This window comes from Salvelinus alpinus, chromosome 29 (assembly GCF_045679555.1).
Source record: "Salvelinus alpinus chromosome 29, SLU_Salpinus.1, whole genome shotgun sequence".
NCBI classification, from domain to species: Eukaryota; Metazoa; Chordata; class Actinopteri; order Salmoniformes; family Salmonidae; genus Salvelinus; species Salvelinus alpinus.
The window spans coordinates 23397318-23418076 of record NC_092114.1 but is presented as its reverse complement, the minus strand read 5'-3'; the positions used below and the strand labels follow the sequence as shown (position 1 = coordinate 23418076).

At 44.7% G+C, this 20759-nt stretch overlaps 1 protein-coding gene across 5 annotated transcripts in view; it reads right to left on the bottom strand.

The window, feature by feature from the left end:
- Positions 1-821: 821 nt before the first annotated feature.
- LOC139559325 (protein tyrosine phosphatase type IVA 3) overlaps positions 822-20759 on the bottom strand; it is a 64846-nt gene continuing 44908 nt past the window's right edge. For 4 of the 5 annotated variants that reach the window (XM_071375221.1, XM_071375223.1, XM_071375222.1 and 1 more), the window contains exons 3-6: positions 20178-20270; positions 12025-12155; positions 7620-7694; positions 822-2974 (exon numbers count right to left, since the gene is read on the bottom strand). In XM_071375221.1, the coding sequence (XP_071231322.1) occupies positions 2857-2974; positions 7620-7694; positions 12025-12155; positions 20178-20270 (417 nt within the window). In that variant the 3' untranslated portion in view covers positions 822-2856. The remainder of the gene's footprint in view (positions 2975-7619; positions 7695-12024; positions 12156-20177; positions 20271-20759) is intronic. The other variant, XM_071375225.1, reaches the window with a different exon arrangement.

Sequence of the window (20759 nt, the reverse complement as noted above, 5' to 3'; positions counted from 1 at the left end):
GATGTCACCTGTGCAACTAGAGGTAAAAAAAAACTTGATAACCTTTACTCCACACACTCATACAAAGCTCGCCCTCCATTTTGGCGAATCTGACCGTAATTCTATCCTGATTCCTGCTTACAATCAAACAGGAAATACCAGTGACGCACTCAATAGGGAAGTGGTCTGATGACTCGGATGCTACATACTGGACCGTTTCGCTAGCACAGACTTGAATATGTTCTGGGACTCATGCGATGGCGATGTCGTCCCCACAGTACGGTACGTACATATCCCTACCAGAAGCCATGGATTACAGGCAACATCAGCACTGAGCTATAGGCTAGGGCTGCCGCTTTCAAGGAGCGGGACACCAACCCGGACGCTTATAAGAAATCGCACTTCCTGCCAACCAGGAACTCTATACCAGGCGGTGTCAAAGGAAGGCCCTAAAAATTGTCACACTCCAGCCACCCAAGTTATGCTACTGCACGGCAAGCAGTACCGATGCAGCAAGTCTGGAACCAACAGGACACTGAACAGCTTCTACCCCCAAGCCATAAGACTGCTTATGACTTTCATAACAATTAAGACTATTTTGTCATACTGATTTATTAATAATATAAAAAATATTTTGGATTGAGTCCATCAAGAACAGTTTGAAATTCACACTCTGCGTCCAGCCGGTGGTAGCATTGCTTCAAGAGGGAGTAATGAAAGTAGTGAGTCACTAAAACACAGTGGATGGCTGCTACTGGTGGGCCTCATTCACACTCTTACACAATACATCACACAATACTCCCACTCAGCTCTACTCATCACACCAGACAGCACCAGGAATGGACAGTGGATGACTGAAATATTTATTATTTCTATACAACTGAAGGTGGTTTCTTCAAAGGCTGACAGAAGAAGGCGACATCAATGCGGAGAACAGAGACAAGGCTGTGTGTCTGTCTGGTGAGGTGTAAACTAACTACACCTGTACAAGAGTTGACCTGATATCAGAGAAACTGGGCTAGTAACTAGAAAACAACAATTCATTTTGCGTAGGCCTAACCAGCTATGCAGATGGGAGCGGGTGGGTTAAATCACAGGGCCCTCGACAGGCCACTGACCATAAACTTTATCAACGGCATTTTACTCCATGTGGGTAGATTCAGCGTACAGCCTCCATGTAACAAAAAGCATGGTGCAGAGAGAGAAAGAGAGGGCCACGTTTCAGTACAGGATATGCACATAGAGCCACCCAAGTGTGCTCCACTCACAGTGTATGTCCTATACGCTCTGGGGTGGTGTCCCTTAGGTACAGATCTGGGATCAGCTTACCCTCAACCAATCCTAACCTTAACCATTAGTGGGGAAAATGCTAAACTGACCCAAGATCAGCATCTAGGGGCAACTTCACGCTACTTCGTCCCATACACCCATTTGCCACATGAGCCAGTGTAACTGAATAGTCCTACCTGTCCTAACATCAATTACATAGTGTAGGTACAGTACAAATAAACCTGTTGGTTATCATCCAAGTGCACCCCACCTTATTCCTATAACCTTCCCACCTGTTCTCATCTGCAAGACCACTGAATATTAAAGCTAGAAAGTAGCATCATGACAAAAATATATTACAGTAAACACATTATCAGGGCATTGGAACAAGGGTCTTTGCTATCCGGTATCCTTGGAACGTCCAACTTCGACGTCACCCCATAGAACTCGCCAGGTTGTAGTCCTAAAAAACGGAAATAGGCTACCTTAGGCTATGGCTGAACGAACCTATGTGGAAAATTAAATGGGGAAAGAATAGGGTTTTGGGATAAAAGCCAAAAATAAGGTCAGGGTTAACACAGGTTTAGGAGATTTTATGTTTTGTTCTATGAGATAATATCAGTCAGTTAACATGACCTTTACAGATGAAGCCTTTATGTGCTTTTTTGATTACATAAATGCTTCAGAATTCACAAAAAGCGACATTAGCTGATGAAGATGATCTCATAGGAGATCTTGTACGTTGTGTTCTAAGCCGGTGTTTACCACAGACTTTATTTTCGGCGTTTATCCAAAAACCCAACAAAATGGCATTAATTTCCCCATAGGCTTTGTCCAACGAACCACGGCAGAGTTAGTGGCTACAAAAATACAGCATTACTATTTCTCTCTATTCAAGTTTAAATTTGAAATGTTAAGGGTTATGGTTGAGGTTGGGGTTAGGTAAGGGTTATGGTTGGGGTTAGGTAAGGGTTAAGGATGGTGTTGGGGTTAGGTAAGGGTTAAGGATGTCCTAAGGATTCTGGATAGCATTAACCTTGGAACAAGGAGTGAACAGAAAACAGCTCAGTCCCCCTACTGTAGGCAGCGAGATAAAGGGCAACCAGGCACAAACATTTCCCCCCCTATGATTCACATTGGTTTCATATTCATACAGCCAAAGCTGTCTCTCTTTCAGACAATGATTTGAGGCGTTACCACCATTTGGTAGCAAGGGGGCGTTGGAGGTACAATGACAAAGTCAACTGCAAGTCAAATAATTTGCAGCGAGGCACAACCCCATGGTGATGACGGAGTTCAATGTGTCAACGTCCTGTGCCCCTTTCACCATCCATTCCAAGCTACCTCCGGCTGGCTCTTGGATAAAAAGTCAGATTCAAGGAGGGCTTGATCCATGGGCCCCCTCAGTAAGAGCCATATTTAGGCACCAGGGAGACTCATCACACCCTTCCCTTGGTGGAGCTGCTTAGCTTAGCTCAGTTCATGATTCATAGTTCTCATAGTTCAGCCACAAAGTGCATTGGCTGTGGACTCGTCCATCGTCGTTATCCATTCGGGTCAGATCGATCAGGTGGCAGGCAGTTGATTGGCTGAGGATGGAAATGGGGGTCACATGATGCAGCACTTGTTCTTGAAGATGTGTGGGTCTTTGTAGCGCAGTCTCTGTTTGGGGCGGTACTTCTCCAGGTAGGTCAGCTGCTTGCTGTTGATCGCCCCTCTGCGCTTCCTGTAAAAAAATACACATTTATATAAGGAATTGGCAACCTTCTCATTCTGAGAAATCTTCTTATCCAGGTAGGCCACTTGAGTTCAACATCTAAACATAGTGAGCAGGCTATGTTGTTCAAACAGTTGGTGATGGACAGGAGGGTGTGTTCATACATGGGTTAGCTGGCAACATCACAAAAACAATGTGCACACTTCAATGTGGTGGAAGTCCATGAATTGTTGTGATTCTGGATGGTCAGATGGCTGGCAACAATGGCAAGAAACTTCCATGTGGGGAATCATAAATGGCTAATTTCAGCTAGTTTCATCTTGTTCTTGATACCATGTCTTGTTTTGAGGGGTTTTGACTGATGTCATGTCAATGCTAATATGACCAAATGTAATAGCTAACCAACAACTGTAAGGATGTATGTGAGAGACAAGTGCTCATTGTGCAAATGTATTTATGTTTTCAATAAATATTGGAGACAAAATATAGTTTATATGTTGTCAACATTCTAAGTCAACCCGTCTGTTTTGCCCCACAGTTGCGCACGCATTGGTTTTGTTGCTAAACAACCAACCCGTCTATACAGTTCAACTGTTCTACCTACATCCAAGTTAGCTAGACTTTAAATATTAAGATTAGCTGGCTACTCACTAGCACGTGGGCTTGTGCTTGATAGATTGTTTATGAGACCTGTGTTAATTTTCTATAATACCTGCTAACAGAAGTTTGGCATTATTAGTGGATGTGCATGGTTCTGGTAAAATGTGTAAGAAAATTTGCATTTTCATAGACAGACTTGAAAGCCAGATCAGTGATTATTAATAAACAAAAAGCAGGTTAAACTATTTTGGTAAAATAATTTAATTATTATAGTTGTGGAAGGCTTATACACTAAACAAAAATATAAACGCAACATGTGAAGTGTTGGTCCCATGTTTCATGAGCTGAAATAAAAGATCCCAGAAATTTGTCATATGCACAAAAATCTTATTTCTCTAAAATGTTGTGCAAATTTGATTACATCCCTGTTAGCGAGCATTTCTCCTTTGCCAAGATAATCCATCCACCTGACAGTTGTGGCATATCAAGAAGATGATTAAACAGCATGATCATTACACAGGTGCACCTTGTACTGGGGACAATTAAAAAAAGGCCACTCTAAAATGTGCAGTTCTGTCACACAACACAATGCCACATATGTCTCAAGTTTTGAGGGAGCGTGCAATTGGCATGCTGACTACAGGAATGTCCACCAGAGCTGTTGCCAGAGAATTTAATGTTCATCACCTCATGTTTTAACATGATAATGCACGGCTCCATGTCATAAGGATCTGTTCACAATTCCTGGAAGTTGAAAATGTCCCAGCTCTTCCATGGCCTGCATACTCACCAGACATGTTTAGCATGCTCTGGATCGACGTGTACGTCAAAGTGTCCCAGTTTCCGGCAATATTCAGCAACTTTGAAGAGGAGTGTGACAACATTCCACAGGCCACTATCAACAGCCTGATCATCTCTATGCGAAGGAGATGTCGTGCTGCATGAGACAAATGGTGGTCACACCAGATACTGACAGATTTTCTGATCCACGGCCCTACATTTTTTAAAGTATCTGTGACCAACAGATGCATATCTATATTCCCAGTCATGTGAAATCCATAGATTAGGTCCTAATGAATTTATTTAAATTGACTGATTTCCTTATATGAACTGTAACATCTTTGAAAATGCTGCATGTTGCGTTTATATTTTTGTTGAGTATACAGTTGAAGTCGGAAGTTTACATACACCTTAGCCAAATACATTTAAACTCAGATTCTCTCAATTCCTGACATTTAATTCCAGTAAAAATTCTCTGTCTTAGGTCAGTTAGGATCATCACTTTATTTTAAGAATGTGAAATGTCAGAATAATAGTAGAGAGAATTATTTATTATCACATTCCCAGTGGGTCAGAAGTTTACATGCACTCAATTAGTATTTGGTAGCATTGCCTTTAAATTGTTTAACTTGGGTCAAATGTTTTGGGTACCCTTCCACAAGCTTCCCACAAATATTTGGGTGAATTTTGGCCAATTCCTCCTGACAGAGCTGGTGTAACTGAGTCAGGTTTGTAGGCCTCCTTGCTCGCACACGCTTTTCCAGTTCTGCCCACAAATTGTCTATAGGACTGAAGTCAGGGCTTTGTGATGGCCACTCCAATGCCTTGACTTTGTTGTCCTTAAGCCATTTTGCCACAACTTTGGAAGTATGCTTGGGGTCATTGTCCATTTGGAAGACCCATTTGCGACCAAGCTTTAACTTCCTGACTGATGTCTTGAGATGCTGCTTCAATATATCCACATAATTTTCCTACCTCATGATGCCATCTATTTTGTGAAGTGCACCAGTCCCTCCTGCAGCAAAGCACCCCCACAACATGATGCTGCCACCCCCATGCTTCACGGTTGGGATGGTGTTCTTCGGCTTGCAAGCCTCACCCTTTTTCCTCCAAACATAACGATGGTCATTATGGCCAAACAATTCCATTTTTGTTTCATCAGACCAGAGGACATTTCTCCAAAAAGTACAATCTTTGTCCCCATGTGCAGTTGCAAACCGTAGTCTGGCTTTTTTATGGCGGTTTTGGAGCAGTGGCTTCTTCCTTGCTGAGAGGCCTTTCAGGTTATGTCGATATAGGACTCGTTTTACTGTGGATATAGATACTTTTGTACCCGTTTCCTCCAGCATCTTCACAAGGTCCTTTGCTGTTGTTCTGGGATTGATTTGCACTTTTCGCACCAAAGTACGTTCATCTCTAGGAGACAGAACACGTCTCCTTCCTGAGGTATGACGGCTGCGTGGTCCCATGGTGTTTATACTTGTGTACTATTGTTTGTACAGATGAACGTGGTACCTTCAAGCATTTGGAAATTGTTCTCAAGGGTGAACCAGACTTGTGGAGGTCTACAATTTTTTTCTGAGGTCTTGGCTAATTTGTCAAGCAAAGAGGCAGGTAGGTAGGCCTTAAAATACATCCACAGGTACACCTACGACTCAAATGATGTCAATTAGCCTATCAGAAGCTTCTAAAGCCATGACATAATTTTCTGGAATTTTCCAAGCTGTTTAAAGGCAGTCAACTTAGTGTATGAAAACTTATGACCCACTGGAATTGTGATACAGTGAATTATATGTAAAAAAAATCTGTCTTTAAACAATTGTTGGAAAAATTACTTGTGTCATACACAAAGTAGATATCCTAACCGACTTGCCAAAACTATAGTTTGTTAACAAGAAATTTGTGGAGTGGTTGAAAAACAAGTTTTAATGACTCCGACCTACGTGTATGTAAACTTCCGACTTCAACTGTATATAAAAAGAGAGCGAGAGCGAAATTGTTGCATTTTATATTTTTGTTCAGTATATTTAGCCTAGGTATAATTTTATATTATTCCGGACTGTTGGAAAAGTAGTGTATCGACCTTTATTTGTGCAACAAAGCTTAATTTGAGAAAATCAAGTAATTTTTTTATAATTTATTTCACATTTGTTTATCCATTTCACTTGCTTTGGCAATGTAAACATATGTTTCCCATGCCAATAAAGCCCCTTGAATTGATATATATCATGAATTGCTCATCAATTTGAAAAAAAAAAATCAAGATATGATTTTTAGGCCATATTGCCCAGCCCTAGATCAAAATACCTAATCTGATTCTGAAGAGGTTGAAATCCTCTCATAATAGGGTCATTTAATCAAACAAATACAGATACATAAGTCACTTAATCATAGTCAAAGAATAGTTTGTCTCAACTCAAGAGCAACAACCCACTGGGCACAGACGTCAATTCAATGTCTATTCCACATTGGTTCAACGCAGTGGTGTGGATTTGAGTCCCATGACATGGACTTAAGACTCAACTTGGTAGAAAATAAAATAACTTTGAGACTTGACTTGGAGCCTCAAGACTCGGGACTCGACTTTGACTTGAGACTGATCATTTGAATCTCTATGGCCAGGTTTTGTAACGTTTTGTCGCTCATTTTGTGGCACAGTCTCTGTGGATTAAGCTACTCCATGCAGCCAGAAAGAGTATCGCACTTGCAAAAAAACTAATTGGCTAGTGAAACGCACACTCGGGACACTGATTGGACAAGTAAACTGTCAATCAACACAGGTCGGGTGAGCTAGCACAGTGAGAAGGTTTTGGGGGGGGGGAACTGAATCTGGTCACTAACATAGGCCTATGGCATTGCACTAAATTCTTGTTTCAAAAACATAATCTGTGCTTCAGAACCAAAAAGTTGCGCATCTTGACTGTTGACCAATGACCAAGCATCAACATTGGCGAGCAAAGGCGGGCTCATATATCTAGATTAGCGACCAGAAAGCGATTGTTTTATTTTCTCTTTGCCAGAACAATAAGACCTTGTAACTTGCTTGTGACTCAAATAATAGTGACTTAGTCCCACCTCTGGTTCAACGTAATTGAATTGAAATGACGTGGAAACAGCTTTCATTCAACCAGTGTGTGCCCAGTGGGAAGTTGCATAACATTACTGCAGTAGATGATGATCAAGCAATGGTTTGATAGAACAAAAGAAAAGAGAAGAATATAAAGTGAGTGAGGGAGGGAGGGAGGGAGGGAGGGAAGAGAGCGGGGATACTCACTGTCTGATGAACTGGATGGCATCCTCATACTTCATCCCACTCTCGATCAGTGCCAACGCCACCAGCACCGGGGCTCTGCCAAGACGGAACAAGCACAGCAGTCCCAGTCAAACTACTACTAGCTGATTACCTGCACCAACTGATATAAAAAGATCTCTCTTTCTTTGATTACGTTCCAGATGGGACCAAAGGATCCCTAAGCATAGCCTTGGGAAGTAGGGGGTGCTGAGGGTGGGACATAGAAAGGCTACTCCATGTTTGAAACAATACATATGTGCCTGTAGTTGGCTGTGTGTGTGTGTACACGGTCCCATTCACAACCTCTTCAAACAGCACAATCCTTGCAAGGCACGGACAGAGCCATGTGCTTTAAGCCAGACAATCTTCCACTTCCAGTAACCAGTTTAATCCACAAAAGCTTTAGCTCAACACTGCTTCCTAATAAGGTGAAGGGAAGGGGGCTCGTCCGCTATAAACTCTGAATTTTGGGGTCTTTTTAATGACGAGGGAGGATAGAGATTTCTAAGTCGCCACAAAAACATGGCAGTTCTCAGCATAACCAGGAGCTGACTAACAGATCAATCTGCGGCCATCAAGATGTTTACTGGTAGACACACAAATCCAAAAGACTTTACCTAAACTGAAGCCTGCAACCCCCTTTTAGTGAGCCTCCCCTCATAAGAAAAGGGTACAAGTGCTGAAAAAGTGTTTCCCCATCTGAAACATTTGAAAAAGAAGTTGGTCCAAGAAAACATTGGCACCCTTTCAAAAGCTGAGGCTAGCTCCTTGGGGAGGAAGAGACGTGCGTCAGAGATGGGGTTTCACCGCCCCCAAACCAGACCGCCAGGGGCGGTGGCCCCTCCCCCCCACGTCACTGTGTTTTATGACTTTACCCCCCACTACATTCTGTTGAGCCGTTTGTTTCTGGTGTTCAGGTGTGTGTGTGTCTCCTACAGTATACACTTCAAGCAGCTACACTGTGAGTGTGTATGTGTGTGTGTACATGCGCGCCACACACTCAAAGAAGAAGAATGGCAGCAGCCACACAGTGTGTATGTGTTTATAGAAAGACTGATCAGTATAATACTGTCATATTGTTCAAAAACGTGACCCAGTTTGGCGGTTGTTAGCTACAAGTCACTTTCTCCCTTCACAGCTTCTGAGAGAATGGAGGGAAAGTTAGCCTATCCCTGCTGCAGAAACTGAGGGGTGGATCCAGGGTCATCTCTAGTTATCCTTCGCTGAGAGCTGGGCTGGGGCCTGATATAAACACTCAAAGGAACAGCATGGAACAGCAGATTCAATTATAGGGTATTACCCCCTGCTCCTCTCCGACTGGGGCCGGGCCTGATCCCAGCAAAAAGGTCATGGAAAGAGCCCAACGTTTGCATGTTATAGCGGGAACCGCAAAAACAAATGCCTCCGAAAGCTTCCTTCCTGTTTCGTCTTCAGACTCCCCCGGTGCCTCTAATAATACTGTGGGATTACTGCCTTACTGCGGAACCAAGGGGACGGTTGGTGTTGACTTTGGCCCAGTGCTAGGCTAGAGGGGGGGGGGGTCTAGGTCTACAGACATGGGTCTAGAAAGAGGGTTCAGTTTGATGTGGTGGACACCTCACGGTTAGCCTGGTCCCAGATCTGTTTGTGATTTCTTGTCAACTCCTTTGGACATGTCACGCCAGCACAAACAGATCTGGGACCAGGCAACCTCACTGTGGCTGTGTAGAGGGAAGCTCTGAGCTAGAAGGATACTCGGTCCCATTATCTGGCTTTCTCAGAAGGCCGCTCTCCTTTCCCTGGAGATGTGTGTGTCCCCAATGCCACTCTATTCCATATACAGTGTACAGGGAATAGAGGGCCATTTAGGTGCCCATCCTATTCTTGAACCGGTAGAGGTGTCAGCAGCAGAGGGTCCTCAGAAGAGGAAGGGGAGGACCCTCCTACTCAGTGATTTTTGTTTTGTTTTTGTGTAACATACTTTTTAGATAAGACTATACTAAATATATTCACATCCCCAAATAACACTCCTCCAAGTCAAGGTAAGCATTCGGTTTTATACATTTATTGCCACTTGGGCACGCCGGTGTAACTGCTAAACTGCTTGCTGTACACTGTACTGCGTGATTGTAGCGGGATTACTAATGTGTTAGATATAGTAACTATGTTGGCTATGAGATTAGCTAATATGGTGACAACGATGTAGGGTGTGTGTAGCGGTTATGGTATGAAGGCTTGGAAAGGTTTTTTCGCCTGGTCACAGACAGCTGTAGTGTTGTGCACAACTGAAGGGAAAAGGTGAGAGGAGGAGAGCGTGTAGATGCGAGAAGGAATTATACAACGAGCAAAGTGATGATGCTGTTCGTATGTGACTGCTATGAAAGTCAACTTGTGTGCAGGTGATCAGGGGTGTATTCATTCTGCCGATTCTATTGAAAAACGTTTCTTAAATGGAAGCAAACAGAATGAAACAGGGATAAACCTATCTGCATTTCTCCAATAGAAACTCTTTTGCAACTGTTTGGACTAATGATTACAGCCTAGTTCAGCTAGATGCAGGCAAGAGTGTGCAAGGCGATATTGAATGAGTCACCTTGATTTCTCCAATTGGTCTCTCGACCTGTGTGCACCTACGTTGTAAACTTTCATTCGTAGACTAGGTTGTAACAACCTCATGATGGGTATAGGGAACATTTGAGTATAATGTAGTAGCTTAACCTATCGATGTTGCATTGAACTGGGTGAATGGAATATGAATGACAGTCATCCAATATGCTGTAATAGAAATAAGGACGTGCTCATAAAAAACAAATGAATCCTCCATGATCTTAAACAGCACCAACTGCCACTGGGTGTTGGGTACAGTTAGTTGGTTAAACCTGGGTTAAGGGGGGCTCATTCTGACTGTCAGATTAACATGGTAAACACTGTGCAAAGCTCAGTCTTTGCAGTGACAGTCAACACAACCTCTTGGGTCCTGTTCCCCGTGATACCTTGATCAACAATGCCCCCTTGATCTGATTATAAGCAATGATAGGCATGATGACTCAAACACTGTTGTCCATTCACATCAAACTAAATGAACTACTTTATTTTTCACTGACTGTCTCCCCTATATATCCCAGGTGTAAAGGTACAGTCTGGGATTTGTGAATCTGATCAGTAGTCATTTTCAGATGAAAGTAAACAAAGTATCCCTTACATACCCAGTCCAGCCACACAGTGCATCCTACTGGACCCCTACAGAGCATCCTGCTGGACCCCTACAGAGCATCCTACTGGACCCCTACAGAGCATCCTGCTGGACCCCTACAGAGCATCCTACTGGACCCCTACAGAGCATCCTACTGGACCCCTACTGAGCATCCTACTGGACCCCTACAGAGCATCCTACTGGACCCCTACAGAGCATCCTACTGGACCCCTACAGAGCATCCTACTGGACCCCTACAGAGCATCCTGCTGGACCCCTACCGAGCATCCTACTGGACCCCTACAGTGCATCCTACTGGACCCCTACAGTGCATCCTACTGGACCCCTACAGAGCATCCTACTGGACCCCTACAGAGCATCCTGCTGGACCCCTACAGAGCATCCTCCTGGACCCCTACAGAGCATCCTCCTGGACCCCTACAGAGCATCCTACTGGACCCCTACAGAGCATCCTGCTCGACCCCTACCGAGCATCCTCCTGGTCCCCTACCGAGCATCCTGCTGGACCCCTACCGAGCATCCTTCTGGACCCCTACAGAGCATCCTGCTCGACCCCTACCGAGCATCCTCCTGGACCCCTACAGAGCATCCTGCTGGAGACCTACAGAGCATCCTACTGGACCCCTACAGAGCATCCTACTGGACCCCTACAGAGCATCCTACTGGACCCCTACAGAGCATCCTACTGGACCCCTACAGAGCATCCTACTGGACCCCTACAGAGCATCCTACTGGACCCCTACAGAGCATCCTACTGGACCCCTACAGAGCATCCTGCTGGACCCCTACAGAGCATCCTGCTGGACCCCTACAGAGCATCCTGCTGGACCCCTACAGAGCATCCTACTGGACCCCTACAGAGCATCCTACTGGACCCCTACAGAGCATCCTACTGGACCCCTACAGAGCATCCTGCTGGACCCCTACAGAGCATCCTACTGGACCCCTACCGAGCATCCTGCTGGACCCCTACCGAGCATCCTGCTGGACCCCTACCGAGCATCCTGCTGGACCCCTACAAAGTATCCTACTGGTCCCCTACAGAGCATCTGTAATCTGAATATGCCTTTTTTTAATCCAAAGCGATTTACAGTCATGCGTGCATACATTTTTACGTATGGTCGTCCCGGGAATCGAACCCAATATCCTGGCGTTGCAAGCACCATGCTCTACCAACTGAGCTGGTCCCCTCACCTGCCCAGTCCAGCCACACAGTGCACGGCCACGCAGCAGCCCGGATCTTCCAGGAAACGAGACCTTAGCAGACTCAGCCAGTCCTCCACCACCTTAGAGGGAGGGGGCGCACCGTCATCAAACTGCCAGTCCTGGGGAGAGATGGAGAAATAGTGTTAGACTGAGATCTTAGGTTTCAAAAACACACGAGTGGCGCAGAGGTGTAAGGCACTGCAGACCCTGGTTCGATTCCAGGCTGTATCACAGCCGGCCATGATTGGAGTCCCATAGGGCGGCGAACAATTGGCCCAGCGTCGTTAGGGTTTGGCCGGGGTAGGCCATCATTGTAAGTAAGAATTTGTTCTTAACTGACTTGACTAGTTAAATAAAGGTTAAGTAAAATAAAAACATTTAAAATTATGTTCCTGGGAACTGGTATGGTTTGGAATCTTATGTATATTGTTTTGTAATGTTGTGTTGACTGTACTGTAAGTGTTCTTTGTTGTAATTTTCAAAGCTTCATAAACAAATAAAGTCATTCGAAATGACCGATGACCACAGTGGTGCAAACATTGGTTTGTATGCCACTGCAATGCCAAGCACAGCACACCTATCAGTAAACAGAAGGAGCAGGCATCCTTTCATCTTTTGATTCAACACAGGGTAGGGTGACCTCATTTTGAGGTTGTGCGAGTGAGCCATAGCCCCTCTATAGATATCTATATGTTAGAGACAGTTCACCCTATCAGCAGCCTCCAGCCTAAGACACACATGGTTTATGGTACAGATTTGATTTAGCACAGCTGCCTGGGGACAGAGGGGTACAATACAGACGCAGATACAAAGCAGATAGAAACACACACAGACAAACAGACAGACATGACGCAGGAGTCAGGAGGGTAGTGACGAGATAGGTGAGTGCCAGTCAGTCAGTGATTAGAGGCTTACTCACAGCAGCCCAAGGATGAACCATGGATACTGATCAGCCATAGTGGTCTGGACCCAGGGCCTGTTGATCTCCAGCCATAGTGGTCTGGACCCAGGGCCTGTTGATCTCCAGCCACACAGTATCAGCAATAGTGGTCTGGACCCAGGGCTTGTTGATCTCCAGCCACACAGTATCAGCCATAGTGGTCTGGACCCAGGGCCTGTTGATCTCTGGCCACACAGTATCAGCCTTAGTGGTCTGGACCCAGGGCCTGTTGATCTTCAGCCATAGTGGTCTGGACCCAGGGCCTGTTGATCTCCAGCCATAGTGGTCTGGACCCAGGGCCTGTTGATCTCCAGCCATAGTGGTCTGGACCCAGGGCCTGTTGATCTCCAGCCACACAGTATCAGCAATAGTGGTCTGGACCCAGGGCCTGTTGATCTCCAGCCACACAGTATCAGCCATAGTGGTCTGGACCCAGGGCCTGTTGATCTCTGGCCACACAGTATCAGCCTTAGTGGTCTGGACCCAGGGCCTGTTGATCTTCAGCCACACAGTATCAGCCTTAGTGGTCTGGACCCAGGGCCTGTTGATCTTCAGCCACACAGTATCTCCAGGGAGGGAGAGACACACCTGGCTGTCTGGGGAGATTTTATAATGCACGACTGACTCATACATCTTAACAATAGTCCCACATAGCTACAACAAATACACAATGCAACCACACACAGACACACACACACGCAGAGCCATGTAGAAGAACAAACAGGTATTAGAACAAAACAGTACACACACACAATTTGGTTTCAGCAGGTGTCTGTCGTTTACAGTAAACAGTGTAGAATTACCACAGTAACACCTTCTGAGAGAGGAGATCGCCTCATCACACCACTGGACTCAGGAAAGCCGACACATACATACAGGCACACAGATGGACGCACGCACAAACACAGACACGGAATCAGCCACCACCACAACAGACCAGTTCTCATTTGGGGGTTAGACTATTTATTTGCCTGAGCTGTGTCTTACACTGTTTTCCTGGGGTATTAGCATCAGCTCCTGAAGGTTCAATATTTGCAGTGTAGTACATGTTGTAAGCTGCTGCATGATGTTGGCTGAGGTAATGTGGGCTCAACAGGGCAGGAACCACAGCAGCACTGGCCTACTTTGGGGACGAGGTATGGGCACACACATATACGCTTGCCTCGCACGCTCACACACGGTTCCATTCAACGTGACCTTGGAATGCTTTTTAGAATGTCAAGATGACCTGCAACAATTCCATGCCCTCAACACACACAATATACAACACTGTTCACTCATTAGCTATACCACTATGAGGCCCTAGCTTTGAAAGCCTGTAGCCAAAGCAACTCACTGCATCAGAGCGACAGTGGAGAGGAGACACCGGATGAACAAATCACTACAGATTTCCAATCAATTCCTAGTTAACAGTTATATCCACATCCAGTTTACATGTCTTCAGCTGAAAAGCGCCACAAACATCCCCCATTTTACATGACAACAGTTATTCAACAATTGAAGCAGCAACTAATAATAGCCATCCTCCCAGGGCTATGATAACAGAGTACAGCTCTATCCGTCTGTCTGGTCCTATAGCTTCATTGTTGTTGATATTTTGTGTCACTGGACAGCAGAATTGGTGTCAATTCCAATTTAATTCCAGTAAATTCAATAAGTATACTGAAATTCCAATTCCAATTATCCTAAATGATTGTCAATAATTGGGTTTACTTTTCTGAATTGACTGGAATTTAAATGGAATTGACCCCAAGCTGATGGCTTGATCGTGTACAAGCCTTTAACTAGATCTCTCCAGATTTCCCCTATATCACTACGGAGACAGAGGAAGGGGAGGGGAGAGGTAGGCAACTCCCTCCCATGCACTCACTTCTGTTTTTCAAGACTCTGGAGAGCTAGTACCAATTGCCACGATCCTCAATGTTTTCCAGTGCTCTGGCAGAAAGCTAAGTACAGCCTTCACATAAATAGCAGTCCATGGTCTTGTGCTTACGTAACAGCATACCCTGTAAATCTCTCCTTTCATAACCACACTATTCACTGAGAGAAAGAGAGAGAAAAATATAGAGTGAAAGAGAGAGATTAAAGAGAGAGTGAAAGAGAGAAAATAGAAAAAGGAACAAATTTAATAGAGGAGGCCACGCGGGGTAACCAGACTCTGCAGCTGCCATGGCAACAAAGGAACGTTGATGTACTGGTAATCAGAAACACGTGTCTTCAAGTTCAGTTACAGATACGGGTCTGAGTTATGTGCGCGTGTGTGTGTGTTTAGGAGTGACCCAGATGAGTCTTTGAAAGGGTTTGGGCTGCTTTCAGGTTGTTGGGTGTATATCAGTATTGATGTGTGTATGTGTGTTTGTTTACGAGCCTATAAGGACCGGGCATGCTCTTCCAGGAACTGGCCCCCAACCCCATTGCCCTCCTCTGAACACAGAACAGTCTGTTTGATAACCCTCTGCCTCCTCCTTCCCTACACGGTCATGGCCTTAGTGGAAATAGTCAGTGGCGTCAAACAAACTCGACCAAAGAATGACGAAAATCATGAAATATGAAAGGAAAACGTACATATTATGGCGGCGCCGATGATTCAGCACTGCTAAATGGACAGCGTCTTTGCACAGGTAGGTTGTTTAGCAACAAAACCGACACATGTGCAACTATGGGGCAAAACAGACAGTTGGTTTAGAATGTTGACAACATGTAAACTATATTTATTTGTATTTATTTAACTAGGCAAGTCAAATTCTTATTTACAATGACAGCCTACCAAAAGGCCTCCTGCAGGGACGGGGGCTGGGATAAAAAATAAACAATTAAATAAATACAGAACAAAACACACATCACGACAACACCACATAAAGAGAGACCTAAGACAACATGGTAGCAACACAACATGGTACAAACATTATTGGGCACAGACAATAGTGTTTTCAATGCACTTGTTGTCTAGCATATAGGGTTGCACATTTTGGGGAATATTCAGAGGTGGAAACTTTCTGTGGGAATTAACGGGAATATATGCAAATTAATATTAATACCATTTAAATGTAGATGTTTTTTGCATTGGATATATTTACCATTTATGGAGACAGAAATATAAACCTTTTACCTTATCATAAGTAGACATAATTGCAAATTATTAAATCCTTCAATAAAAAAAAATATATATATAATAATTTAGTTACGAATTGAACTTTAATTAAATTAGTTGACTCTTCACATAGGATAATTTCACTGAATAACAAAGGGGATATTGAATGATCCATCGCATCTCCCAAAAACATTTTCAACATACATCTGTAAAATGATAGTCTAGAAACTAAAGCTTTGGTTGTCTTCCTCTCAGGCTTCCATGTCTTCTCCCTGGACCTCCTCAATTTCCACCTCTTGAACATCAGACTCTGAGGCCTCATCTTCACTGTCACTTTCCAACCTTGTTGAGGATGACTCGTTGTCAGGCTAAAAAAGCCTCAAATTTTCCCTGATGGCCACCAATTTTTCAATTTTTCAGCCTGTTGCGTGCTTTGGTGTGTGTGTTCCCAAACAAGGACCAGTTGCGTGCTGAGGTGGCTGATGTTGGTGAGATTTGGAGGATGATGGGGAAAGAGCCTCAGATCCACAAAGGCTCTTTCACCAGGTGGTTGATGAGATATGTTGGCACGACTGCCATATTGCATCTCAATCCCAAAGCCCTTGCTTGGAAGTGTACTTCGCCAGACTGACAAGAACCTTGCCCTCCTCCAGGCCAAGGTGGCGAGACACGGTAGTGATGACACCATAGGCCTTGTTGACCTCTGCACCGGACAGGATGCTCTTACCAGCATACTTGAGGTCCAACATGTACGCTGCGGCGTGTATGGGCTTCAGGCAGAAGTCTTCACGCTTTTTGATGTATTTCAGAACTGCAGTTTCCTCTGCTTGGAGCAACAGTGAAGTGGGCAGTATGGATTTCTTCTCTTACATCTGAAAGCAGAGTCTGAACATCAGGCAGGATGGCATTGTCTCCCTCAATCCGTGTAATGGCTATTGCTATAGGTTTCAGGAGTTTCAGGCTGCTTACCACTCTCTCCCAAAATACATAATCCAGGAGGATCGATCCTCTTGATGGGGCTGTCCATATCGGCAGACTGTGATATGGCCATTTCTTGGAGACTCCTTCCCCTCCAGGAGACTGTCAGACATGATGACAACACCACACCTAAGGGTGTTGCTGGGCAGCTTCAATGTGGTGCTGTTATTCTTCTCACTTTACTTGGTGAGGTAGATTGCTGCTATAACTTGATGACTCTTCACATACCTAACCATTTCTTTGGCTCTCTTGTAGAGTGTATCCATTGTTTTCAGTGCCATGATGTCCCTGAGGAGCAGATTCAATGCATGAGCAGCACAGCCAATGGGTGTGATGTGAGGCTAGGACTCCTCCATTTTAGACCAAGCAGCCGTCATGTTCGCAGCATTGTCTGTCACCAGTGCAAATACCTTCTGTGGTCCAAGGTCATTGAGGACTGCCTTCAACTCATCTGCAATGTAGAGACCGGTGTGTCTGGTGTACCTTGTCTGTGCTCTTGTAGAATACTGGTTGAGGGGTGGAGATGTAGTTAATTATTCCTTGCCCACAAACATTAGACCACCCATCAGAGATGATTGCAATACAGTCTGCTTTCTCTATGATTTGCTTGACCTTCACTTGAACTCTGCATCCAGCAAATGAGTAGATAAAGCATGTCTGGTTGGAGGGGTGTATGCTGTGCGAAGAACATTCAGAAATCTCTTCCAATACACATTGCCTGTGAGCATCAAAGGTGAACCAGTTGCATACACAGCTCGAGCAAGACATTCATCAGCATTTCTCTGTCTACGTTCCTCCATTGAGTCAAAAAAACTTCTGATTCCAGGAGGACCATGAGCTGTTGCTATCGATAAGGTGCCCGATTCATCATTTTAACCTCAAATAGAAGTAGAGGGACTTTTGTCAGAGGTTGCTTGTTGTGAGCGCTGAGGGAACTTTATGCACTTGGCCAGATGATTCTGCATCTTTATTGCATTCTTCACATATGACTTGGCACAGTATTTTCAAAATGTACACAGCCTTTCCTTCTACATTAGCTGCAGTGAAATGTCTCCACACATCAGATCGTTCCCGTGGAATTTTCCTGTAAAGATTAGAAAAAATTAGTAAAAAAACAACAAATACAATTCCATGTACAGATAAAGAGTTAAGCAGTTAAACAACTCCTTTGTAAGATAAATGTTTTAAAATGAAACATGTATGGAAACAGGTGAATTAACACTCTTCAGTAAGCAGGCTCAAGCAAGCTAAAACCCACATCGTAGCAAAAACTAACTAGCAGAAAATGTTAACAAGTCAGAAATGATTTAAACACACTTTGCTGTAGACTACTATACAAAAACAATATATACAAAAAATCATGCATGTCATAAAATATATTCACCCCACTCAGTATTGTAATCAAAACTTACCAGAAAGCATGTAGTCCTTGGCTCAGACAGTGTAGTAGAGTGGGCTCAATAGCATCTCATTAGTGTGCAAGGTCTTGAGAATCAGCTGTACATGTGATGGAAGAATGCACTGTGCATGCAGAAGGTTGCAATTCCATTGAATTGGGGATAGTTTCACCAAAATATGCCACAAGACCTAAAATTGCCTTATCTGTATCACACAAAAAAGGTTCACCGTTATAAACTAACTTTTTTGATGAATTTAGGCAGAATTCCCCAAATTCCCGGGCTTAACTCCCATGGAAAATGTCCGAAAAAAATCTGGATATTTACCGGTAGGTTTCCGAACTTTTGCAACCCTACTAACATACATACGTTTCTGTCATATTGGCATTGAGATGACATCAGTCAAAACACCTCAAAACAAGATGGTATCAAGAACAAGATAAAACTAACTGAAACGAACCACCTACGATTCCTCACATGGCAGTTTGTCATTGTTGCTAGCTATCTGGCCATCCAGAGTCACAACAACACACTGCCTTCTGCCCCATTGAAGCGTTCACATAATTTGTGGCGTTGTCAGCTAACCCGTCTATACTGGAGCTCTGTGGCATGGCCCTGAATGGACAGCACCTCCGTATAGTAGCCATATGAAAATCATAACTGGCACACAGATCGTTAGAAATGGTAAATTGGCACTCCACATGAAAAAAGGTTGCCGACCCCCTGCTATAGGCTATATGAAGCCATCCTTGTGGAACTGCTCTTACACGGTCTGTCTCCTGCGTTTCCCACCAACACTGTCTCATTGCTTTGCATCCAGAGATGAATACCAGCTAATTTCTGCATGCCTGCATTATTCGCCAGGGAAGGGAAATATTCTGCGAATATTGAAGCATTGTTGAGTTAAATGCCAAAATCAAATTCAAAGCAATAGGCGCACTGCATAATGTAGCCTTTATTTAACTAGGCAAGTCAGTTAAGAACATATTCTTATTTACAATGACGGCCTACCTCGGCCAGACCCGGACGACGCTGGGCCAATTGTGCGCCGCCCTATGGGACTCCCAATCACGGCCGGATGTGATGCAGCCTGGATTCGAACCAGGGACTGCAGTGACACCTCTTGCACTGAGATGCAGTTCTGTAGACCGCTGCAGCACTCAGGAGCCCGAGTGTTTCAGCGGTCTGTCTAGCTAAACAGCTGACCAGCAAAGCAGATGGCCCCGTATCTGCTCCATGCCTTCTAAAAGTGACAGAAAAGGTGCGCAGGCTGGCATGGTCTTAAAGTCAGCCATTTAATACTATAAACAGCGGTTGAATTTTAAAATCGGGACTGGAATGAATTCAGCCCCCCCCCCAAAAAAATGTAACTACTTAAAATGTGGGGTTTTGAGCTAGGGTATGGCAACTATCATACCCTATCATAAAAACAAAGAGAGTCACACACTCCATATGTGTAAACTCCCAGTCATTTATTGGGTAAAACACCTCACTGTGTTTTCTTCAGGGTAATGTCATGAATGCTTGAACCAGGTTATGTAGACAAATAGCGCAATCAGTGCAACCAATGACAATACCCTACCATACCCGACTGAAACCCCTGGAATCAGTACTGGAAGTCCTGTCCACGACCGAAACACTCCGCTCTACCCTGTTCTTCTCCTCACAGTGCGTGTGTGTTTGTGTGTCCACTTCACAATGAAGTGTGAGGGACGTGACCTTGGTCTGTACTCACCACCACAGTGATGCCATCCTTCTCCAATGGAGCCTTATCATAGGTGACCTCACACACTCTCACTACCGTCGTGGCTCCGTACTTCTTAAGGTCCTACAGTGGAGGAAGGAGGGAAGGAGTTCCATTGAAAAATAACTCACACTGTGTGTCTTTTGGGGGGCGGGGACATGTGTGTACAAAAATATAGCCTATACACGTGCATGGACCCATACTCATAGCAGTACAGCAGGCTGATTTAGTTACTTTAAGGGTTCTGTCTGCCTGTCTGCCTGGGTCTGTCTGTCTGCCTGGGACGGTCTGTCTGCCTGCCTGGGACGGTCTGTCTGCCTGCCTGGGACGGTCTGTCTGCCTGCCTGGGACGGTCTGTCTGCCTGCCTGGGACGGTCTGTCTGCCTGGGACGGTCTGTCTGCCTGGGACGGTCTGTCTGCCTGTTTGACTGTTTGTTTGTCTGTTGCCTGCCTGTCCGTGGCATTGTGGCACTCTTTAAGATAGGGCACGTGGCCCACATGTGGTTCTGAGAAGGGCAGCCTTAGTTCTGCTATTGTCTGACCGCGCGACACACTCCTCTCACTGCCCGTGCC